This window comes from Mauremys reevesii, linkage group 16 (genome assembly GCF_016161935.1).
Source record: "Mauremys reevesii isolate NIE-2019 linkage group 16, ASM1616193v1, whole genome shotgun sequence".
NCBI lineage: Eukaryota > Metazoa > Chordata > Testudines > Geoemydidae > Mauremys > Mauremys reevesii.
Genome location: NC_052638.1, coordinates 19125208 through 19144306, shown reverse-complemented (window position 1 = coordinate 19144306; position 19099 = coordinate 19125208). Strand labels below are relative to the sequence as shown.

General features: G+C 44.5%; 1 protein-coding gene and 1 long non-coding RNA gene across 4 annotated transcripts in view; one reads left to right on the top strand and one right to left on the bottom strand.

The window, feature by feature from the left end:
* Positions 1-511: 511 nt before the first annotated feature.
* On the bottom strand, positions 512-3587 carry CBLN1 (cerebellin 1 precursor). Its single transcript, XM_039503682.1, has 3 exons — positions 3015-3587; positions 2361-2480; positions 512-841 (listed from the first exon to the last, which is right to left on the bottom strand). The coding sequence occupies exons 1-3, from the start codon at positions 3270-3272 to the stop codon at positions 644-646; spliced, it is 576 nt and encodes a 191-aa protein (XP_039359616.1). The 5' UTR covers positions 3273-3587; the 3' UTR covers positions 512-643.
* A 184-nt stretch (positions 3588-3771) lies between these two features.
* LOC120384690 overlaps positions 3772-19099 on the top strand; it is a 94326-nt gene continuing 78998 nt past the window's right edge. The window contains exons 1-3 of one of the 3 annotated variants that reach the window (XR_005589028.1): positions 3772-3870; positions 10289-10373; positions 15415-15550. This is a non-coding gene — a long non-coding RNA (uncharacterized LOC120384690). Of the gene's footprint in view, positions 3871-10288; positions 10374-15414; positions 15551-19099 lie in introns of those variants that run through there. The other 2 variants (XR_005589027.1, XR_005589026.1) reach the window with 2 other exon arrangements.

Below are 19099 nucleotides of genomic sequence, written 5' to 3'. Positions count from 1 at the left end.
TTTAGTTGGGCCACATTTTACAAGAGCTAAACAAGCATCAAAACATTTAGCAGCCTTAAATTCCACAATCACTCAGAATTACATAGAAATATTGAAATACTCTGGTCAGCCTTGGCTGTGAATAGTTCTTCATGTATAAATTTCTCTCTTTTTCTTTAAACTTTTGTCAGCCAGTATACAGCAAGATTTGCATTTTATCTTTTGTGGCATCTATGTACTCAAAAATACTTTGCTTTTTTAATGTTAAACTCAGATAAAGAGTCAAGAATAACATGTTTTAAAAACAAAACTACAAAAATATGAAGAACAATGTAAATACTGAAGATATAATAGTGTGATACGGGAACCACTGGGGAAATGATGGCAAATTACACCAGTGATACACAGATTTTAACTAATTTGGGGTGGAAAGAGGGGAATATAAATGGAGATATGATCAATTACAATGTCTCCTATCGGTTGGCTGCAACAACAAAAATAATTGTTCAAAGCAGATGTACACAAACCTAAGCAGGATTTAGCTTCTTTAATATTTGAATGTAAAAAGTTTGCTGTCCAAGGCTTTTCATAACCAGCTACAATTTGGGAATTTGTAAGAAATTCTCTGACTTGCTGCTTTCTCTCTGTTCAGATGATAAGTTATTTAAAGAGGGAACACTAGAAATCCAGAGAATGTCGAATACTTCCAGCCTCCCATCAAGTTTCCTCTCTCCAGTTTTAGATAAACTCTGTCTCCTTTCTCCATTTGAATCAGGACTCCATTGCTGGCAGCTTCTCGGGTCACATCTTGGTCCCCTGCAAAGGCGGAAATCACTGGCCATCCATTTAGCATCAAACTCACCTAAAGAGCAAGATAAAACAAAGCACTCTGTAAATTAAAATCAGACAGGGATAACAGCCAGGGCTTCATAACTGCTTCCAGGATCACCTAGCAGGCAAAATAGTCGCTCTATTATTGCTGCCACATGAAACTCTAGATATTTCTAAAAATGAAATGTAAGTCTAATGTCAGCTAGGGTACAAATTCTAAAGAAAGGGGATCTTTTATTTCTGCTTTGGATTGACTGCCTACATCAAAACACACCCCACATATAAAATAGGACACTGATCCTGTTTTGAACAATTTCAATAGGATGCCTTTGCTTTAAGGGTATGAAGAGGTCGGTCCCTACTTATTGAAAGATGGCTTTATGTGAAACCTCAAAAGGATGAAGAGAAGTGCCACTGCAGCTACAGTCAATGGCTTTGAAGTGTATTCAGGAGGTAGTTTTCCTTTGTTAGGCAGCAAAAACAATGTACCACTACAGAGTCAATAAGCACTGTATATCTCACACTAATAATACCAGCACTGTACACATCACATTAATAATGTACTACATGCCTAATCTGGTTGTGCATAAAAAATACACACACACAATAATTTGCTCTGTACCTATATAAACTGTAATTTGCTATTTAGATTATATGACCTGCTACTCGGCAGGTAATGTATAACAGTATACATGCATATGGTATATATACCATATACAATACACACACATTCAGCAACAGATCTGCGGTATCAAGATTAGATGCTTCAGTCCCCAGCCTTCTCCATCACCGGTTAAACCTTGTACAATTACCAAATGTTAAAAAATCCCTGTTCCATACACCTTGCCAAACCAGAGAGAGGGACACGCTGATTTTAACCTAATAATCATGATATAATTTTTCCATCTCTTTTTTAAAAGAGTTTCATAATTTGAGTTAAAGATAAATTGCACTTAGTCGAATAATGTTTAGGTTTTCCTGGAGATTAGTGCTGATACGTTGGGATCAGTGTTCGCGGCCTTGCGTTACACGGGCAACGGGAATGGGAAAAGCATGAATTGCTTGTACCACTAAGCGCTCATTTTGGGTGGTTCATCTGTCACCAGTATATACTCAGCCATCCCAGGACAAGCAATGCGCCAGAGGGGGCCGCGGCAAGGCCCTAGACGCGTTAGAGCAGATTTCACGACACTCTCCTATTTGAAAATATCGCTAGGGAAAGTTCAGCACTTTCTGTTTAAAACGCCTCCGCCTAAGCCCATGATAGAAAGGATCAGTATATTACCACACAACAGGAGAGCTCCTAAAGAGCCACCCCTGATACAAGAAACACTATCTAGCCTCCTGACTTTCCCCTTCCCTCTGAATTTTCTTGGGTTACTGACATGAAACGCTCCACACCTGGCGCTGCCAAGTCCCCCAGGATTAATGCACCAGCTCTAGCTTAACTACGCGGAGCGAAGTTTGGGGCCCTTTGGCGCCGGGCACGGGCGCGCCTAACCCCGATCAACGCGCCCAGCGAGCAAGGGCAGAGAGGAGCGGAGTCTGACCTGGATGGTTTGCCTGTTGTACACCTTCACCACGTGAAAATTAAAACTGTAAATCCCTTTCCTGGGCGAGATAAAAGTGCTTCTTTCCGAGTCGAAGTTGCTTCCGATATTCACTAGCACCTGCAATGGAAACGGGGACATCAGCATCACAGGGGGGAGCGGAGGGGCCCGCAGGGGCGTGTGCTAGGGCACCGGGCTGGGCTTCCCCGGCTCAGCGTCCGGAGCTGTCCTGCCCACCCCCCCTCTGCCCTCCACCCCCCGCAGCTGGGCACAGGCTGCCCCGGGGCGGGGCTCGGCTCGGCGGCTCCCTGCCCGCGCCTCGCTGGGTCGCAGCCCCCGTGGCCGTCTCTGCTGCCTGCCCCCCTTTGCGCTGCTGGAAAGTTTCCGCGCCTGGGTGTTAACGGGCATTTCTGCGGAGCGGCTTCCCCCGGGGGAACAGCGGGACGCTGCCATTCGCCCGCCCGCTGGTTCACGCGGCTGCCCGTCTCTGGCGCAGGGCAAGGGGAACGCGGCTACGGCAGGACCTCAAGCCACCACTCCGCCGTCTATCCCCTCCCTCAACCCGGCCAACAACTGCCCCACAGACCCCCCCGGCCCGCCCCTCGGATCCCCGGGCAGCCCCCGCCCAGGCGCCCCGCGCCCCGCCCGCGCTACCTGGTCGAAGTAAATGAGCATGGTCCGGTTGCTCATCTCGGAGGGCTCGTGGTTGGTGCTGCGGATGGCGGAGAACGCCACCTTGGCGCTGCCCGAGCGCACCGAGATGCCCAGCGCCGTGCCCGTGGGGTCCGAGGTGGGGCTGGAGTCGCACACCACCAGGCACTTGCCCTCCAGCACGATGGGCTCCGTCTCGTTCTGCCCGCACGCCAGCCCGGCCAGCCACGCCACGCCGAGGAAGAGCTCCAGCCGCAGCATCTCGCCGCGCCGCGCCGCGCGCTCAGAAAAGCCACGGAGCGGGCTCCGCTTCGAGCCCAGGCACCTCTCCCGGCTTCCCCCGCCCGCTTCTACCGGGCCAGCAGCAAATCCAGCGTCCCGGGCGGTTTGCAAACCCGGCTCCCCCCCGCGCTCGGGCCAGTGCCCCGGGCGGCTCCCCTCGCCCTCTATTCCAGAGCCGGGTGGAAAGCCCCGCGGCGCGTCGGCAGCGGCCCCTGAGCAGGCAGAGGCGCGCGCGGAGACATAGCGCGGCAGGTCCTGCCAGCCCCGCCGCCCGCAATGACGGATGTGCCCACTAGCCCCGCCGCCGCCCGAGCACACACAGGCGCCGCGCGCCGCTCCCCCCGCCAGCCCCGGCCCGGCGTCAGCGCTCCCCGGCCCGCCCCCTGGCCAACCAGCGGCGGGCGCTCGCCCGGCCAGCCAATGGGCGGCCAGTCCGTCTCTTGCCACCTGACGCCCGGGCTTTTGTTATTAGGTGCGAGAGGCAGGTGCGGAGCCGCAGCCGGGACTCGCCGAAGTCTGGGAGGGGAGCTCGGACCTGCCTCGGCCGCGCCTCAGCCGGCCCCGGCGCGCGGGACAGGTAGGGGGGCGGGCCGAGCCGAGCTGGGGGCAGCGCTTCGTGCCGCCGGGAGCTGAAGGCAGCGGGCGGCGAGGCAGGCAGGGGCGGGCTCTGGGCCAGGCAGCGGCCCCGCCGCCAGGCTCGCTCCCTGCCGTGCCCCGCTGCCCGAGTCCAGATACACCCCCCCTTGTGCCTAGTGGCACGTGCGCCCCCGCGTGGGGGGGTTGGGAGCCGCTGTGGCGCCTGCAGGGGCGGCTCTGCTGGAGCCCGCTTGCAAAGGGGAGAGGGGCGCTCGGCTGCGGCCCGTGAGCCCCGATGGAGGGCGGAGGGGAATAAAGGGGTTGAGTGGGCGGGGGGAGGCTGTGTGTGCAGGTCAGCGGAAGTCCGCCTGTACAAGAGGGAAGCAAGTGCGGCCTGATGCTACTCCCACTGACAGCGGTGTAAATCCGGATTAAGCCACTAAAATCGGTGACGTTACTCCGGATTGTGCAGAGGCATCGTGCATGGAGGGGGAGGTACAGCTCAGCTGCAGGTTGTGTGGCCCATGTTCATCCTTAGTGGAAGTCCCGGGTTTTCAGCGGATTGCCCCGGGGATGAATTGGGCTGTGCGCGCCAATGGCGAAGGTGCGGTGCGTGTGCATGGGGTGAAGGCAAGGTGCAGTCCAGGTCGAGCCTGGTGGTGCAGGCATTTACAGACGCCCCTCCTCCATTTCCTGTAAAGATGGGGGTGGGAGAGAGAGGGAGCGTTTCTGGGGTCCCTTATGGGGTTGAATCGTTTGGCTCTTTGCTCTCTTAAGTTCCTCCTTTGCTACTGCACGTCCTGCCCCCGAGGGCAGGAGCTAGAAGCATGGAGGCACTGGAAAAGTTGCAGCTACTTCCCGGGTAGAAGTGTCCTCCTACTTGAGGTTCCATCTATATCCCAGTGCAGATGACTGCTGGCTGAGTGGCTTCTGCACTGGTGCTATAAGGGGTTTAAGATTATGTGCTTTTGTGACACACCAGTAGGTCACCTGACTTCTATGTTACTACGGGTAAGTAAGGACAGCAGGATTTAGCCCATGACATTAGGCTAGGGGAGGCAGATGTAGTAGGGGAAGCTCAGACACCTCCCATCGGCTATAAGAGCTGGGAGCCTAGTTTTTGTTTAAAATAAAATCTTTCCAAACCCAGCTCTTAGGAGTTGGCATTTTAATGCTGTTCTAAAAGGTTAGCTGTTCAGATGTCAAAAGTTTTAACAGGGCCCAGGTACCTTCACATTCTCTGAAAGGCCATGCAATGATCAGTGCTGCCAAATGAAACAAGGTAACATGATTTAAAAAAAAAACAGAACAGAAAGAGTATCAACTTCAGTTTCATCTTTACTGTGGTTGAAATTTGGCCTTTTTTAAAGATCCTCTCTGTAGCACTCAGAGCAAAGGGCTGAGATCCAAGGAGACTCAGTTCTTAGCTCACTTGATTTTTTTAGTGTCAACCCTCATGTAAAAATGGTGGGAGAGGAACAGGATTTTATTATCAACAGATGCAGTATCTCAGTTGAGCCGTACTAAACAAGAAACTTTAAAAGCATATATTTAGGCTTCCAGGATTTTCAATTTATTGTACTGCTCAGGAAATGGATCTTAAGGAGACTTGCAGTGGCATCTATGTTGTTGCTTTTAGGTGTTCCAATTCCCTACCCCTTGGGGTAGCACTAATGTGGAGCATACATTTAGTACTATTCAGTAAGATCAAATGTTGCTTGCTCTAGCTGGGTATGTTACGACTATCCCTTTTGGATGGGATAGCATAAGATTGCAATCTGAAACTGCGAAAGAAAAACATTCACTGATGAAGTATTTGAAGTGAACAATCAGACCAAAGAAAATTTTTTTCTCGTCTTACCATACTATCAGATCTGTTTTCAAAACTGATTTGATATTCCCAGGTAAAATCTTGAGTGGAATTTCATAGCAAGACTCAGCTGTGCTCTTGTAATATTTGATGCCATTGTCCAAAAAAAAAAAAAAAAAAGCCTCCATGCAGGTCATTATGAGTTTCTGTAACTACTGATTTTAAATCACTTCATTTTTGAGGCCATAATTGTGAAATCTTATTTTATACATAAAGATCAGATCCTGTAAACACACACACAATTTTACTCACACGACTAGCTCTGTAGGTGCTAATGTCAATATTTACATATGTATAGCTTTACTTACAGTATTGAGGCCTAAGGTTGGAATAGGGCTTGATTTAAGGGTAAGAGACATAGATGGCAACCTATAGCATCATACTGCAGGGGGCACCAAAGTACCCCAAACTCTTTTACAGAAAGTGGGAAGAGGAACAGTATGGCATCCTCCAAAATGTTGGCTCAAGGGTATAAAATGGAAAGAGAAAATAGAAAGGAGTAAAAAAAAAAAAAAAGAATAATCAAATGGAGTGGAGGCAAAAACACAAAACCCCAAGCATACCACTTGAAGACGGAAGATAGAATAAAGGAGCCAGAACAATGTTAAGTTTTACATGCTAGCCTATGCTTTTGGGGAAGCCCTCAAGGAATTGATTTATAGGTTTATTTTTTTAAAATTTAAATATATTGCCAGTATTGTTGACCCTCTTGACTGGGATTGGAAGTTGTGAAGCCAACTTTTTTTCTTTAAGGTAGCAGCATGCTTGAAGCAAGGGGAGTTGTGACTCACCTATTGGCATCAACTGAAACAGAGCCAAGCACCATGTATTTCATAGGACACTTATGCCTTGTCTCACCTTCCTGGATTGCTGGTGAAATGTCAAGGAAAGATGCAAATTAAGATTTGATGGATAACCTTCACTTTCTAGCTTTGTAACATTAATGTTTCTCAACTTTTCTTCTTTTAATGTAACATCTATCTGTAGGTCTCCCTCTTAAAGTTAGCACTTCGTGGGGGACTGGATGCCTCAGGTCATTACCAGTGAGCTACAGAGCCATTCATTTGTGGCTCACCAATTTGAGTCCAGCCCAGATCAGAAGGGATTACAGGTTGTTTCCATCTAAAGGATGTCTGGTTGCCCTTATAAGATGAGTTTGGTGGGTCTCCATTCCTGGTCCCACATCACAAATTCCCCATCAAGCTTTGAACTAATTAGCAGACGGCCAAGAACTGCACAGGGCATGGAAAGTAAATGACCCCTGTTACTCTTAGCTGAAATCCTTCCCTCCAAATTCATGGTTGAGGCAAGTGTGTGTGCATCATGCACAGGTCTGTTGGTCTGATACCTTTCACGAGCACTATAGCCACACAATTTCTTAAGCAGCAGCTTTGGTTATATGCAAACTAGTTCATTACATAATTTGCATAAAATGTTAAATGGCGTTGCCCAAAACTTGGTAGCTATATTGAAAATCTGTGTGAGGACAGAGGACTTTGGCTCTGAGTATGAAAGAAGGATCATCAGGAAGAATGTAAGCAGTGAGATGTAAAGACACGTATTAATTAGTGTTGAGTAAGATATCGAAACTGGGAATACTTGCAAATGCAGAAGTTTACAGAGATTCAGGAAATAGATTAATTCATCTGCCTGCAAAACTCCAATGGCCATTGCCCTTGTATGTCATCTGAAGATCTAACAGCACCAAAAGCCATATCTGGGCGGAATGGTGTCAAGGTATTGGCAAACCGTTACTGACTGAAGCCGAGGTATCCTCCAGAGAAGTCATGTCTCTTAAAAATCATGCTTTCGAGAACAAGGTAAAAGCGTGTTGTGTATATGGTATCTACCCAGGAGCAGGAGCTGCTGTTGGTTTCAAGTCTACAGAACATCTACAATTTCCCCGCCCTTCCCACCTCTCAGTTTTAAAACACTTTGAAAATCATTTGGAAAAATATATTTTGAAACCGAATGATCCTCTTGAGTTTCTGAAGAACCACTTCAGGAGCGATTACTGTGCCACTCAAACCGAGTGGCTTGTTTATTTTATTCAGTAAGAATACAAAAGGCCAAAAAATACCATGTTTGACTCTTTAGTAGCGAGTTTAATGCTCAAAGGTACTAGACGGATATCTCTAGAAACAAAAATTTGGTCTACCTGCAAGGCAGGTTAATCATGAATAGCAGCAATGCAAGCTTCTCTTCATCACAGCGCCTAAATCCTGATCTAGAAGGATCAACTTTAGTGGCTTAGAAGGTAGTTCACTCTCCATAGATATTCAACTTTAGCTTTGCTACAGAGATGGCCCACAAGAGGCCAAATTTTTGGGGGGGGTTTCTCCCCCAAACACACACAGATGTCCATGATGAACCCTTATTTTTGCCTTCAAACTGAGTTTATCAACAGTTTAGCTATGAATGATACTATCTTTTCAAAGAATATTTACATCCCAATTTGGTCTTTCCTGAGTAAGGACCACAAGAGTTTGCCCATAACTGGATAATTTGTATGAAATTCAGTTTGTTTGCTGCTGTGTTACAAAGGATAAATAACAAAAAGCAATTCTTCTGAAAGGTTTGATAAATCTCAGTCTAAGATTTGGGATCTGTAACTGTCCATATAAAGTTTTTCACCCAGAGCATCTGTTGGGGTTTTTGTAGAAAATTTTAGAAATATAAGAATTCAATTTTAGAGCAAAATGCTCTTGCTGATCCACACTGCGAGCTGTCTATAAGCTTCCCTCATTTTTTGTTATCAGAGATGTTTGCATGAAGCTATGATAATTCTGATGTCATGTTCGCTTCCACAGTGAGCAATTATGATCTCTCAAAGAACAGATTGACTTCGGCAGGAGAGTAGACAGCAGGGGCAGATGAACTGTTAGGGTCCTATCAAGCAGAAATTATCCTCAACATTCCATGCCCTGTAGAATATGTAAGGCCACAGATGCTCACTGTGCAGCAGGTCAGCCTAAGCAGGCTGGTGCATAGAGACTGGCACAGACGCCAAAAGGGGGTTGCCTTAGGCCAGGCTGATAATTTGCCACAAAGATGCAATAACTGGGCTTAGCATCTGGCCAGCAATATGCATAGCTCATGCATAGCACCTAAGAAGCATGGCCAAAGTTATCATCTAGGTATGTTCAAAACCTGAGTTTCAACATGTGATTTGGTCAAATCAAAACCCGTTTCCTCCAGAACAGTCTTGTGCTGCTTCATGTTGAGGGACATTTACACACTTGTTTTCAAACCTCAGCCAGTTTGGTTGAAAAACACTTCAAATTAAGTTAATACTTCAAAAAAAATCATTCTCTTCATGTTCAGAAATGTCTGAACAATTTTTTGGTGAGACTTTGGAAGGAAAATTCACCTTTATGCAAAATTCCTGCATGGAAAATTTCATTCCTAGAGGTGAAAGTTGCAGAAAGTTATGAGCAATTGGAAACAGGAGGTTAGAAGGAAAACTTTTGATGCAGTCCTTAGTAAAGTGGTGGCCACTATTATAATACTACAGGAGATATTTCAGTATAAAACTATCCAAATCTAAGTGACATTGGGCTCAACGTTGGCTGTTTTTTGTTTATAAAAGTAATGCTATTCAAAAAGAATTGGCAGTAATGGCTGCTGCTACTTTTTATTGGCTGTTTAAAATATACCATGTTTCACTTCTAATTCCTTACTTACCACATTTCTGGGTGGATGTTAAACACACTTTTGTTTACTTCAGTGGGAACAAAGTAGGTCATATCTGAATGCTTTGAAAACCCTTCCCTTAACAAATAAACCACCAAGCATAGCTAGTTATATGGACTGAATTTGCTACCTGTAACAACTAGGTGTCTAGCTCTTAAAATATTTTTCCAATATTGGGATGAAAGCTCACCTTATCAGCTGGTCTGTCTCATGACTGGGTCTCTGCTGCTGGGTTTACTGATGACTTGAGACTTACTGCATGACTTAGCTGCGATGTTAGCATGTCACCCTTTAAATACAAACAAACAACTTCATAAGTCAACGATGCCATTGAACCCAGTGGTTTAAACATGTTTCCATTGTCATAGTGCCTCTGTGAAAACAGAAGTGTATTATTACAAAAACTAACTCAATAAACAAAAATTAGTAATAAATCAAACTTGTAATTAAATGTTAATGATATAAAGAAACAAGTTGCCAACAAATTGTGAGCTAAGAGCAGTGTGTTTTGCAATTCTCATAGCTACAGCTATCCAGGACATGGTTTCACCCAAAAAAATAAACTTTTTAAAAAAATACTGCACAAATTACATTGAAATGTCTAGTGACAGAGAGGAGAGAAGGTGTTAGCTGTTACTGGTCTTTTTTCCCCACTCACAATATTTAAGGGTTGTGTTTATATGCTAAAATGATGACTTTATTTTAACAGATTTACTATCACATATAAGCTGATTTTTTTTTTCTCATGTAGCTTAGATTGGGTTCTCCTCCCTTATTTTTGTCTGTGTTTCAAGATGCATCTCACACGTAGTGGATGCAATAATAATATAGTAACTTAGTGTGTTTTGTCTTGAAGGATCCCAAATTGGTTTACAAATGATGGATTAAACCTCATAGTCACCCTCCGTGCTGAGGAAGCCTGTCACGCTGTGCCAAAGGTGGTGAGTGACGTTTCCCTGTGCATCCTCCCTCCCCAGAGGCTGCTGTTCTTGCTGAGGAGTGTTGCCATTTTACTATTCTTCTGCTTCACTCAGTGCAGAGAGGTGGGAGCAGGACTGAGTAAGGCTAGGTGGGAAGGAGACATGTCAGGTACTTTTTTGCACTGAAGCACTCAAATACTACTTTGGTGTGTGGGCCATATAAGTACCTAAATGGATGCACTCACAAGAGCATGGTACAGAAACAAACCAACCAAACCAACCAAAAAGTATCTGATTGTTGCTTCTTTCTGGAGTAAGTGTGATAGTAACTGTGAATATTCAGATGCGGAGCTGGCTCCTCTGACCTGAGCTATACTTCAGTCTCAGATACCATCTGCTCTCTTTTCCAGTCCCATATTGCCAGCTGGACCCAACAACCTCACATACATCCGCAGTAGCTGGTCCACAACCCAGCTCAACCTTGCAAATCTGCTCCTAATCCTTCATTTCCGCCCCCCTTCCCTACATCTCCCCTCAGCAGTGACAGTCCCAGATCCCAATTTCCATGTGTTTATTATTCCCTCAATGAGCCTGGTGACTGTTAACACAATACTACTCCCAAGGTGACGTGCCAGTCCACCACCACCATTAGCAACACTGGGGATGATTGAGGTACATACACAGCACCACAGAAATGCAGCCACCTGAGGGTGTAAAGCAGTAGGTAGACATACAGCCTGAACACAGAACACTATCTGTGAAAGGAGGGAGATTCTATTCTTATGGGAGCTTTTCTCTTTTCCATGTGGAGCAGTGAGGAAACTGTATGGAACTCAATTTATCTACCAGAGTCAGCATTCTGGTTTTTGAAACCATTGCTCCAGGGAATCTGAACATTTCACACCCAAGGAGTGAATTTTGGGTTGGGGGAGAAGCAGTGGGGGAAAATGGTGGAACTGTATGCATGTGCCACTCTCAATACATGCTTACCTGGTGGCTTCCCCCACAATGGGGAAATCATGAGTGGTTGGGTTGGATCTTCTCAGTATATGGGTGCTTTAGGCCAGCACAGCTATATACAGAACAGACCTGACAATCTGATTTTAATGGAATTATTACTGTATTACATGGATATGAGAGGAGAATCAGGTGCTTATCAAGGCTAAAATAAAAAAAAAGCTATTATAATTCAGTCTTCAGCTAATATACTGATCCCTACAATTTCTAAAAGTTCAACTTTTGTTTTTTTAACTGTAGAGCAACTCGTCAGCAATTAAAATATTACCAGTAAACATTCACTACAGAGCCATTCCCATAAGCATCCCATTGGTGATTCAACAGTTAAAAGTATCCCTAACCTTTTAAGCAGAATTGAAATGAAACTGTAGTTAAAGTGCAATTCTTCTAGGCACTTTTTTTTGATAGTCCTTTGGGCTCCTGTTTAGGACAGGTCTTGCTATATTTATTCCTCTAGTGGGGAAATTGTTGGTAATCTTGTATATTTTCATGAAGGAAAAAAAACAAGTTATAAGTTCCATCAAACACTGACTGCAGCAGCTTTTTAAAAGAAACATTCTACATAATCCCCACCAGCGAGCTCATTAACATAAATGATGGAAATCTCACCTCAGATTCCAAGTCAGCATATTTTTCTAACATACCAAGCCGATTGTCTCTCTCTATAACAACGATGGAGGAATTCATTCTATAGAGTAGTGAAAATGCTCCCCTCTGCTACTGCGGATGTATATGAGGTTGCTGGGTCCAGCAGGGCAGTGGAAATATGGGACTGGAAAAGCGACCAGATGGTATCTGAGACTGGAGACTGCAAATATAGTAGAACCGCAGAGTTACGAACTGACCGGTCAACCACACACCTCATTTAGAACCGGAAGTACACAATCAAGCAGCATAAAGTCATAGACAAAGGTCAGAAGGGACCAATATGATTGTCTAGTCTGACCTCCTGCACACCACAGGCCACAGAATCTCACCCACCCACTCCCACAACAAACCCCTAACCTATGTCTGATCCTCTGAAGTCCTCAAATCATGGTTTAAAGACTTCAAGGTGCAGAGAATCCTCCAGCAAGTGACCCAGGCCCCACGCTGCAGAGGAAGGCAACCCCTCCCCCCAGGGCCTTTGCCAATCTGCCCTGGAGGAAAATTCCTTCCTGACCCCAAATATAGCGATCAGCTGAACCCTGAGCATGTGGGCAAGACTCACCAGCCAGACACCCAGGAAAGAATTCTCTGTAGTAACTCAGATCCCACCCCATCTAACATCCCATCACAGGCCATTGGGCATATTTACCACTAATTAATAGTCAAAGATCAATTAATTGCCAAAATTAGGCTATCCCATCATTCCATCCCCTCCATAAACTTATCAAGCTTAGTCTTGAAGCCAGATTCGTCTTTTGCCCCCACTGCTCCCCTTGGAAGGCTGTTCCAGAACTTCGTTCCTCAGATGGTTAGAAACCTTCATCTCAAATCTAAACTTCCTGATGGCCAGCTTATATCCATTTGTTCTTGTGTCCACATTGCTACTGATCTTAAATAATTCCTCTCCCTCCCTGGTATTTATCCCTCTGATATATTTATAGAGAGCAATCCTATCTCCCCTCAGCCTTCTTTTGGTTAGGCTAAACAAGCCGAGCTCTGAGTCTCCTTTCATAAGACAGGTTTTCCATTCCTCGGGTCATCCTAGCAGCCCTTCTCTGAACCTGTTCCAGTTTGAATTCATCCTTCTTAAACATGGGAGACGAGAACTGCACACAGTATTCCAGATGAGGTCTCACCAGTGCCTTGTATAATGGTACTAACACATCCTTATCTCTACTGGAGATACCTCGCCTAATGCATCCCAAGACTGCATTAGCTTTTTTCACAGCCATATCACATTGGCGGCTCATAGTAATCCTGTGATCAACCAATACTCCGAGGTCCTTCTCCTCCTCTGTTACTTCTAACTGATGAGTCTCCAGCTTATAACAAAAATTCTTGTTATTAATCCCTAAATGCATGACCTTGCACTTCTCACCATTAAATTTCATCCTATTACTATTACTCCAGTTTACAAGGTCATCCAGATCTTCCTGTATGATATCACTGTCCTTCTCTGTGTTGGTAATACCTCCCAGCTTTGTGTCATCTGCAAACTTTGTTAGCACACTCCCACTTTTTGTGCCAAGGTCAGTAATAAAAAAATTAAATAAGATTGTCCCCAAACCAATCCTTGAGGAACTCCAGTAGTAACCTCCCTCCAGCCTGACAGTTCACCTTTCAGTATGACCTGTTGTAGTCTCCCCTTTAACCAGTTCCTTATCCACCTTTCAATTTTCATATTGATCCCTATCTTTTCCAATTTAACAAATAATTCCTCATGTGGAACCGTATCAGATGCCTTACTGAAATTGAGATAAATTAGATCCACTGCGTTTCCTTTATCTAAAAAATCTGTTCCTTTCTCAAAGAAGGAGATCAGGTTGGTTTGGCATGATCTACCTTTTGAAAAACCATGTTGTATTTTGTTCCAATTATCATTGACCTCAATGTCCTTAACTACTTTCTCCTTAAAATTGTTTTCCAAGACCTTGCATACTACAGATGTCAAACTGACAGGCGTGTAGTTACCCGGATCACTTTTTTTCCCTTTCTTAAAAATAGGAACTATGTTAGCAATGCTCCAGTCATACGGTACAACCTCTGAGTTTACAGATTCATTAAAAATTCTTGCTAATGGGCTTGCAATTTCATGTTCCAGTTCCTTTAATATTTTTGGATGAAGATTATCTGGGCCCCCCATTAAGCTGTTCGAGTTTGGCTTCTACCTTGGATGTGGTAATATCTACCTCCATATCCTCATTCCCACTATCCCTAAACTCCTCATTAGCCTCATTAAAGACTGAGGCAAAGTACAGGTTGGTCTCATTTTATGCTGGGGTTACGTTCCGCAGTCAGCGCTTAAAGCGAAAATCGTGTATAGTCAAAATTACATTGAGTGTGGTGGCGGGCGGGAATCGCCCGCACTACAGAAACAGTATATAAATTATTGTTTTTCTCTTTGTTCTTGTTTTTGCTGACCGCGTAAAGCTGAAATCGCGCATGTTAAATGTGCCTAAGAGGCAGCAGACCTGTATTTGTTTAGATATTGGGCCATGCCTAGATTATCCTTAACCTCCACTCAATCCTCAGTGTTTAGCAGTCCCACTTCTTCTTTCTTTGTTTTCTTATTTATATGGCTATAGAACCTTTTACTATTTTTAATTCCCTCTGCAAGGTCCAACTCTACATGACTTTTGGCCTTTCTCACTTTATCTGTACATGTTCTGACCTCAATGAGGTAGCTTTCCTTGCTGATCCCTCCCATCTTCCACTCCTTGTAGGCTTTCTACTTTTTCTTAATCACCTCTCTGAGATGCTTGCTCATCCAGCTTGGTCAACAATTCCTGCCTATGAATTTTTCCCCTTTCTTGGGATGCAGGCTTCTGATAGTTTTTGTAACTCTGACTTGAAGTAATTCCAGGCCTCCTCCATCTTTAGATCCACAAGTTCTTCAGTCCAATCCACTTCCCTAGCTAATTTCCTTAATTTTTTTAAAGTTAGCCCATTTTGAAATCAAAAACCCTATTCACAGATCTATTTTTGTTTATCCTTCCAGTTAGTTTGAACTGAATTAGCTTATGATCGCTCGAACCAAGGTTGCCCTCGACAACTATTTCTTCTTCTGAGGTCTTCACTACTCACCAAAACCCAATCTAAAATGGCATCAGAGACAAAAAACAAACAAACAAAAAAGCCAGTACTGTACTGTTAAACGTATACTACTAAAAAAAGGGAAAGTTTTAATTTTTTTTTGACAAGGTAAGGAAACTTTCTGTGCTTGTTTCATTTAAATTAAGATGGTTAAAAGCAACATTTTTCTTCTTAGTAAAGTTTAAAAGCTGTATTAAGTCAATGTTCAGTTGTAAACTTATGAAAAAACAACCATATGGTTTTGTTCAGAGTTACGAACAACTTCCATTCCTGAGGTGTTCGTAACTCTGAGATTCTACTGTAGAGAGGAGCACGGGGCAGCAGACCTCGGATTGGGAAGAGAAGGCTCTGACTCTGTGGCATGCTTCTCTTGCCTGCTAACTTTGTGGAAGTCTTCCATGAGGATCAGCATCTGTGAAGGGAGTGGACGTGTGGAATGTGATGCGGAGCGTGTTCGAAGGGGCAGCTGTAATTGATTTGGGCATTGTCTGGGGGGGGGGGGGGAAGGTAGCCCTAAATAAAAGGATAGGCAACTACCGACACCCTCTTCCTCCCTCCCCGCCCCGTGATATAGCAGCATTATCTATTGTATATATTTGAAGTGGGTTATTTAATCCATTCAGATAGTGTTAATATTTCTCAGTATGCGACTGTGCCTCACCATGCTGGGGCCGTGCAAACTGTCAAGTCACATTACAGTCCCAGCGCTGGCTAGTGAACAGAAGCCTCAGGAAATGTCACCCTCCCCAGTAGCAGCAGCAGGGATAACATTAAGGGCCTGATCCTGTTCCCACTGAAGACAATGGCAAAACTCCCATTGTGTTTAGTGGTAAAGGAACAAGCCCTAAGGGTACGTGTACGCTTTGAACTGGGTACGATTCCCAGCTCAAGGAGGCATGTTTGGGCTAGCTCTGATCGAGTTAGTGCACTAAAAATAGAGTGTAGCTACTGCTGCAGGCTGCCCCAAGTACATGCCTGGCATCGCTGATACCCGCATGCTGCTGTACCTAGCCTCTGTATTTAGCATGCTCGCTTGATTGAAAACTAGCATGTCTCCTCTCGAACTGGGAATTGCACCCCCAAGTCAAAATGCAGACATACCCTGAGAGAGTGGGAGCCTGGTGTACTAGTCGTAAAAGCCTGAGGTGTTAAGCTGCTAGGGAACGACTAGGCTAAGTCATTATATTTGTAAGCCATCTTGAGATAAATTGTGCACTAATACATTGCATAAAATAAACTTCTACTTGAATCTGTTCCATTCTATTTACTTGTGCTCCGTTCTTATATATTGTGATATCCTGCTCTCATCACAGTATAGTAAAATAACACTAATTAATAAGGACAAAAACTTAGGTTGGAAGAACTGAGATCATGTGGCATTCACTTTGTGTTTAGCTTTATCAGCATCGCACTAGCTGTTACCAATGTGACACAGCTTGGATTATTTTTCTTTTCTTTAAACATCGTAGGGGATGGTATTTCTCACATTTGAAACAAAGGCTCCTCCTGCTAATGACATTTGAGCTTGATTTGAACATGACAAACTTCTAAAGGTTAAGCACATTTAGTATTTTACAAAATTATATGCAGCCCTAAAATAGAGCCTGGTCCTTCAGTCCTTACTCAGGCAAAACACTCCGATTCCAGAGGGGAAAGAAGGGGCTGTTCGCATGGACACGCCTCCAGCACTCCTGTTGGCATTATGCAGAGTGCTTCCTCACAACGCCTCTAAGAGATGCCACCAGGATGCGGTGGTTCTGCACTGACCCCTAATGCTGGCAATGGCTTAAAGCTGCAAGCCAGCTCACTGTAGTGATAGTGTAATAGTAAAGATTCTTGCTACAAACTAAAGAGCCTTTCTAATGGAATCGTATGAGTACTCAGCATTATAATAAACTGCTAAGAAAGATTAAATGCAAGTAAAATATCCTAATCTTGTTGATGTGCCAGAAAGACCAAAATATTTTAAGATCACAAGAGAAATATTGTTTAAATATCACTTTATATTAAAACATGAAACTTAATTGCATTAATGTGATTATTACATCTGACTCAGGGTCAAGCAACACATTTCTTTTTCCTCCACACAAAATTCAGATCTTACAATGAGCCAGATGGGCACAAGGCGAAACTCCCACTCATATATTTTGAGTTTTGGTTGCAAATAGTATCAGAGCCAAAGTTCATCAAAGTCTATGGCCTTTTATTTTTTTCCTATCAACTTCAGCGGGCTTTGACTCTAACTTGTAGGGTGCCAAATTGGGGCCTTTGTGTCATTTGTCAAATGACTGCAGGCTGCTCTCGAGATTATTTTGAAAAAGAACTGGTGTAGCCACCTTTGGAACCTGAACTTGTAGCTTTGTGTTCCTTAAGGCTCACTGTGTATAGGAAAACACCTATATGTAGCAATAAGAACACTAACCCTCATATTGGGGAATGGGGGAAGAGAATATTTATAACAATACACTGCTACCTCGATATACCGCCACCCGATATAACACAAATTTGGATATAACGCGGTAAAGCAGTGCTCCGGGGGCGGGAGCTGTGCACTCCGGTGGATCAAAGCAAGTTCAATATAACACGGTTTCACCTATAACACGGTAAGATTTGATTTTTTTTTTTTTTGCTCCCAAGGACAGCGTTATATTGAGGTAGCGGTGTATTATAAACCTCTCAGATATTACATTTAATACCCCAAAATTGAAAAGAAAAATAGGGGGCCAAACCTATGCTACAGGGTAGCTGAGAGAAGCTGGCGGTCTGCAACTGCCCCAGTGGGGCTAATTGTTTTAAAAATTGTGGCTGCATGTGAACTTGAAGATACTGTATTTTATGATTGTATGGCCTAGTTCTTACATGAAGGTATCTTTGCACTACTCAATGTCAAAGGATCTTGAAGTGTGTATAAGTTACACTCATACAAGAGCAGCATAAAGGGGCCTTTGTGTATATGGGAGTCGACCCTACATGTGCAGTACCTATGGTTTTGCAAATCCCGTGCTCTGAAGGGGGTGTGGGAAATGGCAAGCTGAGGCCTTCACAAACATCACAGTTATTTAAATGTTCCTATAAATATATTCAAAACTGGATTGTGCCGTTGTTGCCTCCAGCAATTTCCGGCAGAATGCTGTTTCAAATACTTACTCAAGGAATGTAATACTTCTCTAACACTGTTCATCTGAGGGTCTCTAAGATAGCAAGGTGGGTATTGCCATTCCTATTTTACAGACGAGGGCTGAGACTGAGTAGATCAATGACTTGCCCAGTGAGTCAGATGCAGCACTAGAAATGGATCATACATTTCCTGACTCCCTCTCCATTATAACCACTAGAGAATACTGCTTTCTGTCACTAGTTTCCGCTTAACTCCGTAGTCCACAAATTCATAATAAGAAATTAGAATTATGTTTGGTTCTGCTTCTACCCATAGGTCAAAGGGCTCACCTGCTGTATATTGTCATTTATACCAAACTTTACTAAATACAGTGCCCAACCCAAACCAACAACACAATCTGTAAGTTATCTATTGATATCTATAAAGCTATAATTACCTATACCAGGGGTTCTCAAACGTCATTGCACCACGACCCCCTTCTGACAATAAAAATTACACACGACACCAGGTGTGGGACCAAAGCTTGAGCCTGCCTGCGCTTAGCCGCTCCTGGGGGGGGAGGGGGCACAAGCCAAAGCCTGAGCCCCCACCACCCCAGGCAGAGATAAGGCCAAGGGTTTCAGCCCCAGGTAGTGGGGCCTGTAACCTGAGCCCCACGACCCAGGGCTGAAGCCCTTGGGATTTGGATTCAGCCTTAGGTGGTGGGGCTTGAGCTTCAGCCCCAGGCCCCAGCAAGTCTAATGCCAGCCCTGGCAACCCCATTAAAATAGGGTCGTGACCCACTTTGGTTTCTTGACCCACAGTTTGAGAACAGCTGATCTATACACTGTGCATTATACTTCTCAGTGTCAGGTTCTGTTGATATGACATC

What these genes read in the sequence shown, in the direction of transcription:
- CBLN1 (XM_039503682.1), bottom strand. Translation starts at nt 3,272, where the DNA reads ATGCTGCGGCTGGAGCTCTTCCTCGGCGTGGCGTGGCTGGCCGGGCTG. An exon ending in TGCTCATTTACTTCGACCAG is followed by an intron (nt 2,481 to 3,014) that starts GTAGCGCGGGCG and finishes TTTCCATTGCAG; the next exon opens with GTGCTAGTGAATATCGGAAG. An exon ending in ACAACAGGCAAACCATCCAG is followed by an intron (nt 842 to 2,360) that starts GTCAGACTCCGC and finishes CTTGCTCTTTAG; the next exon opens with GTGAGTTTGATGCTAAATGG.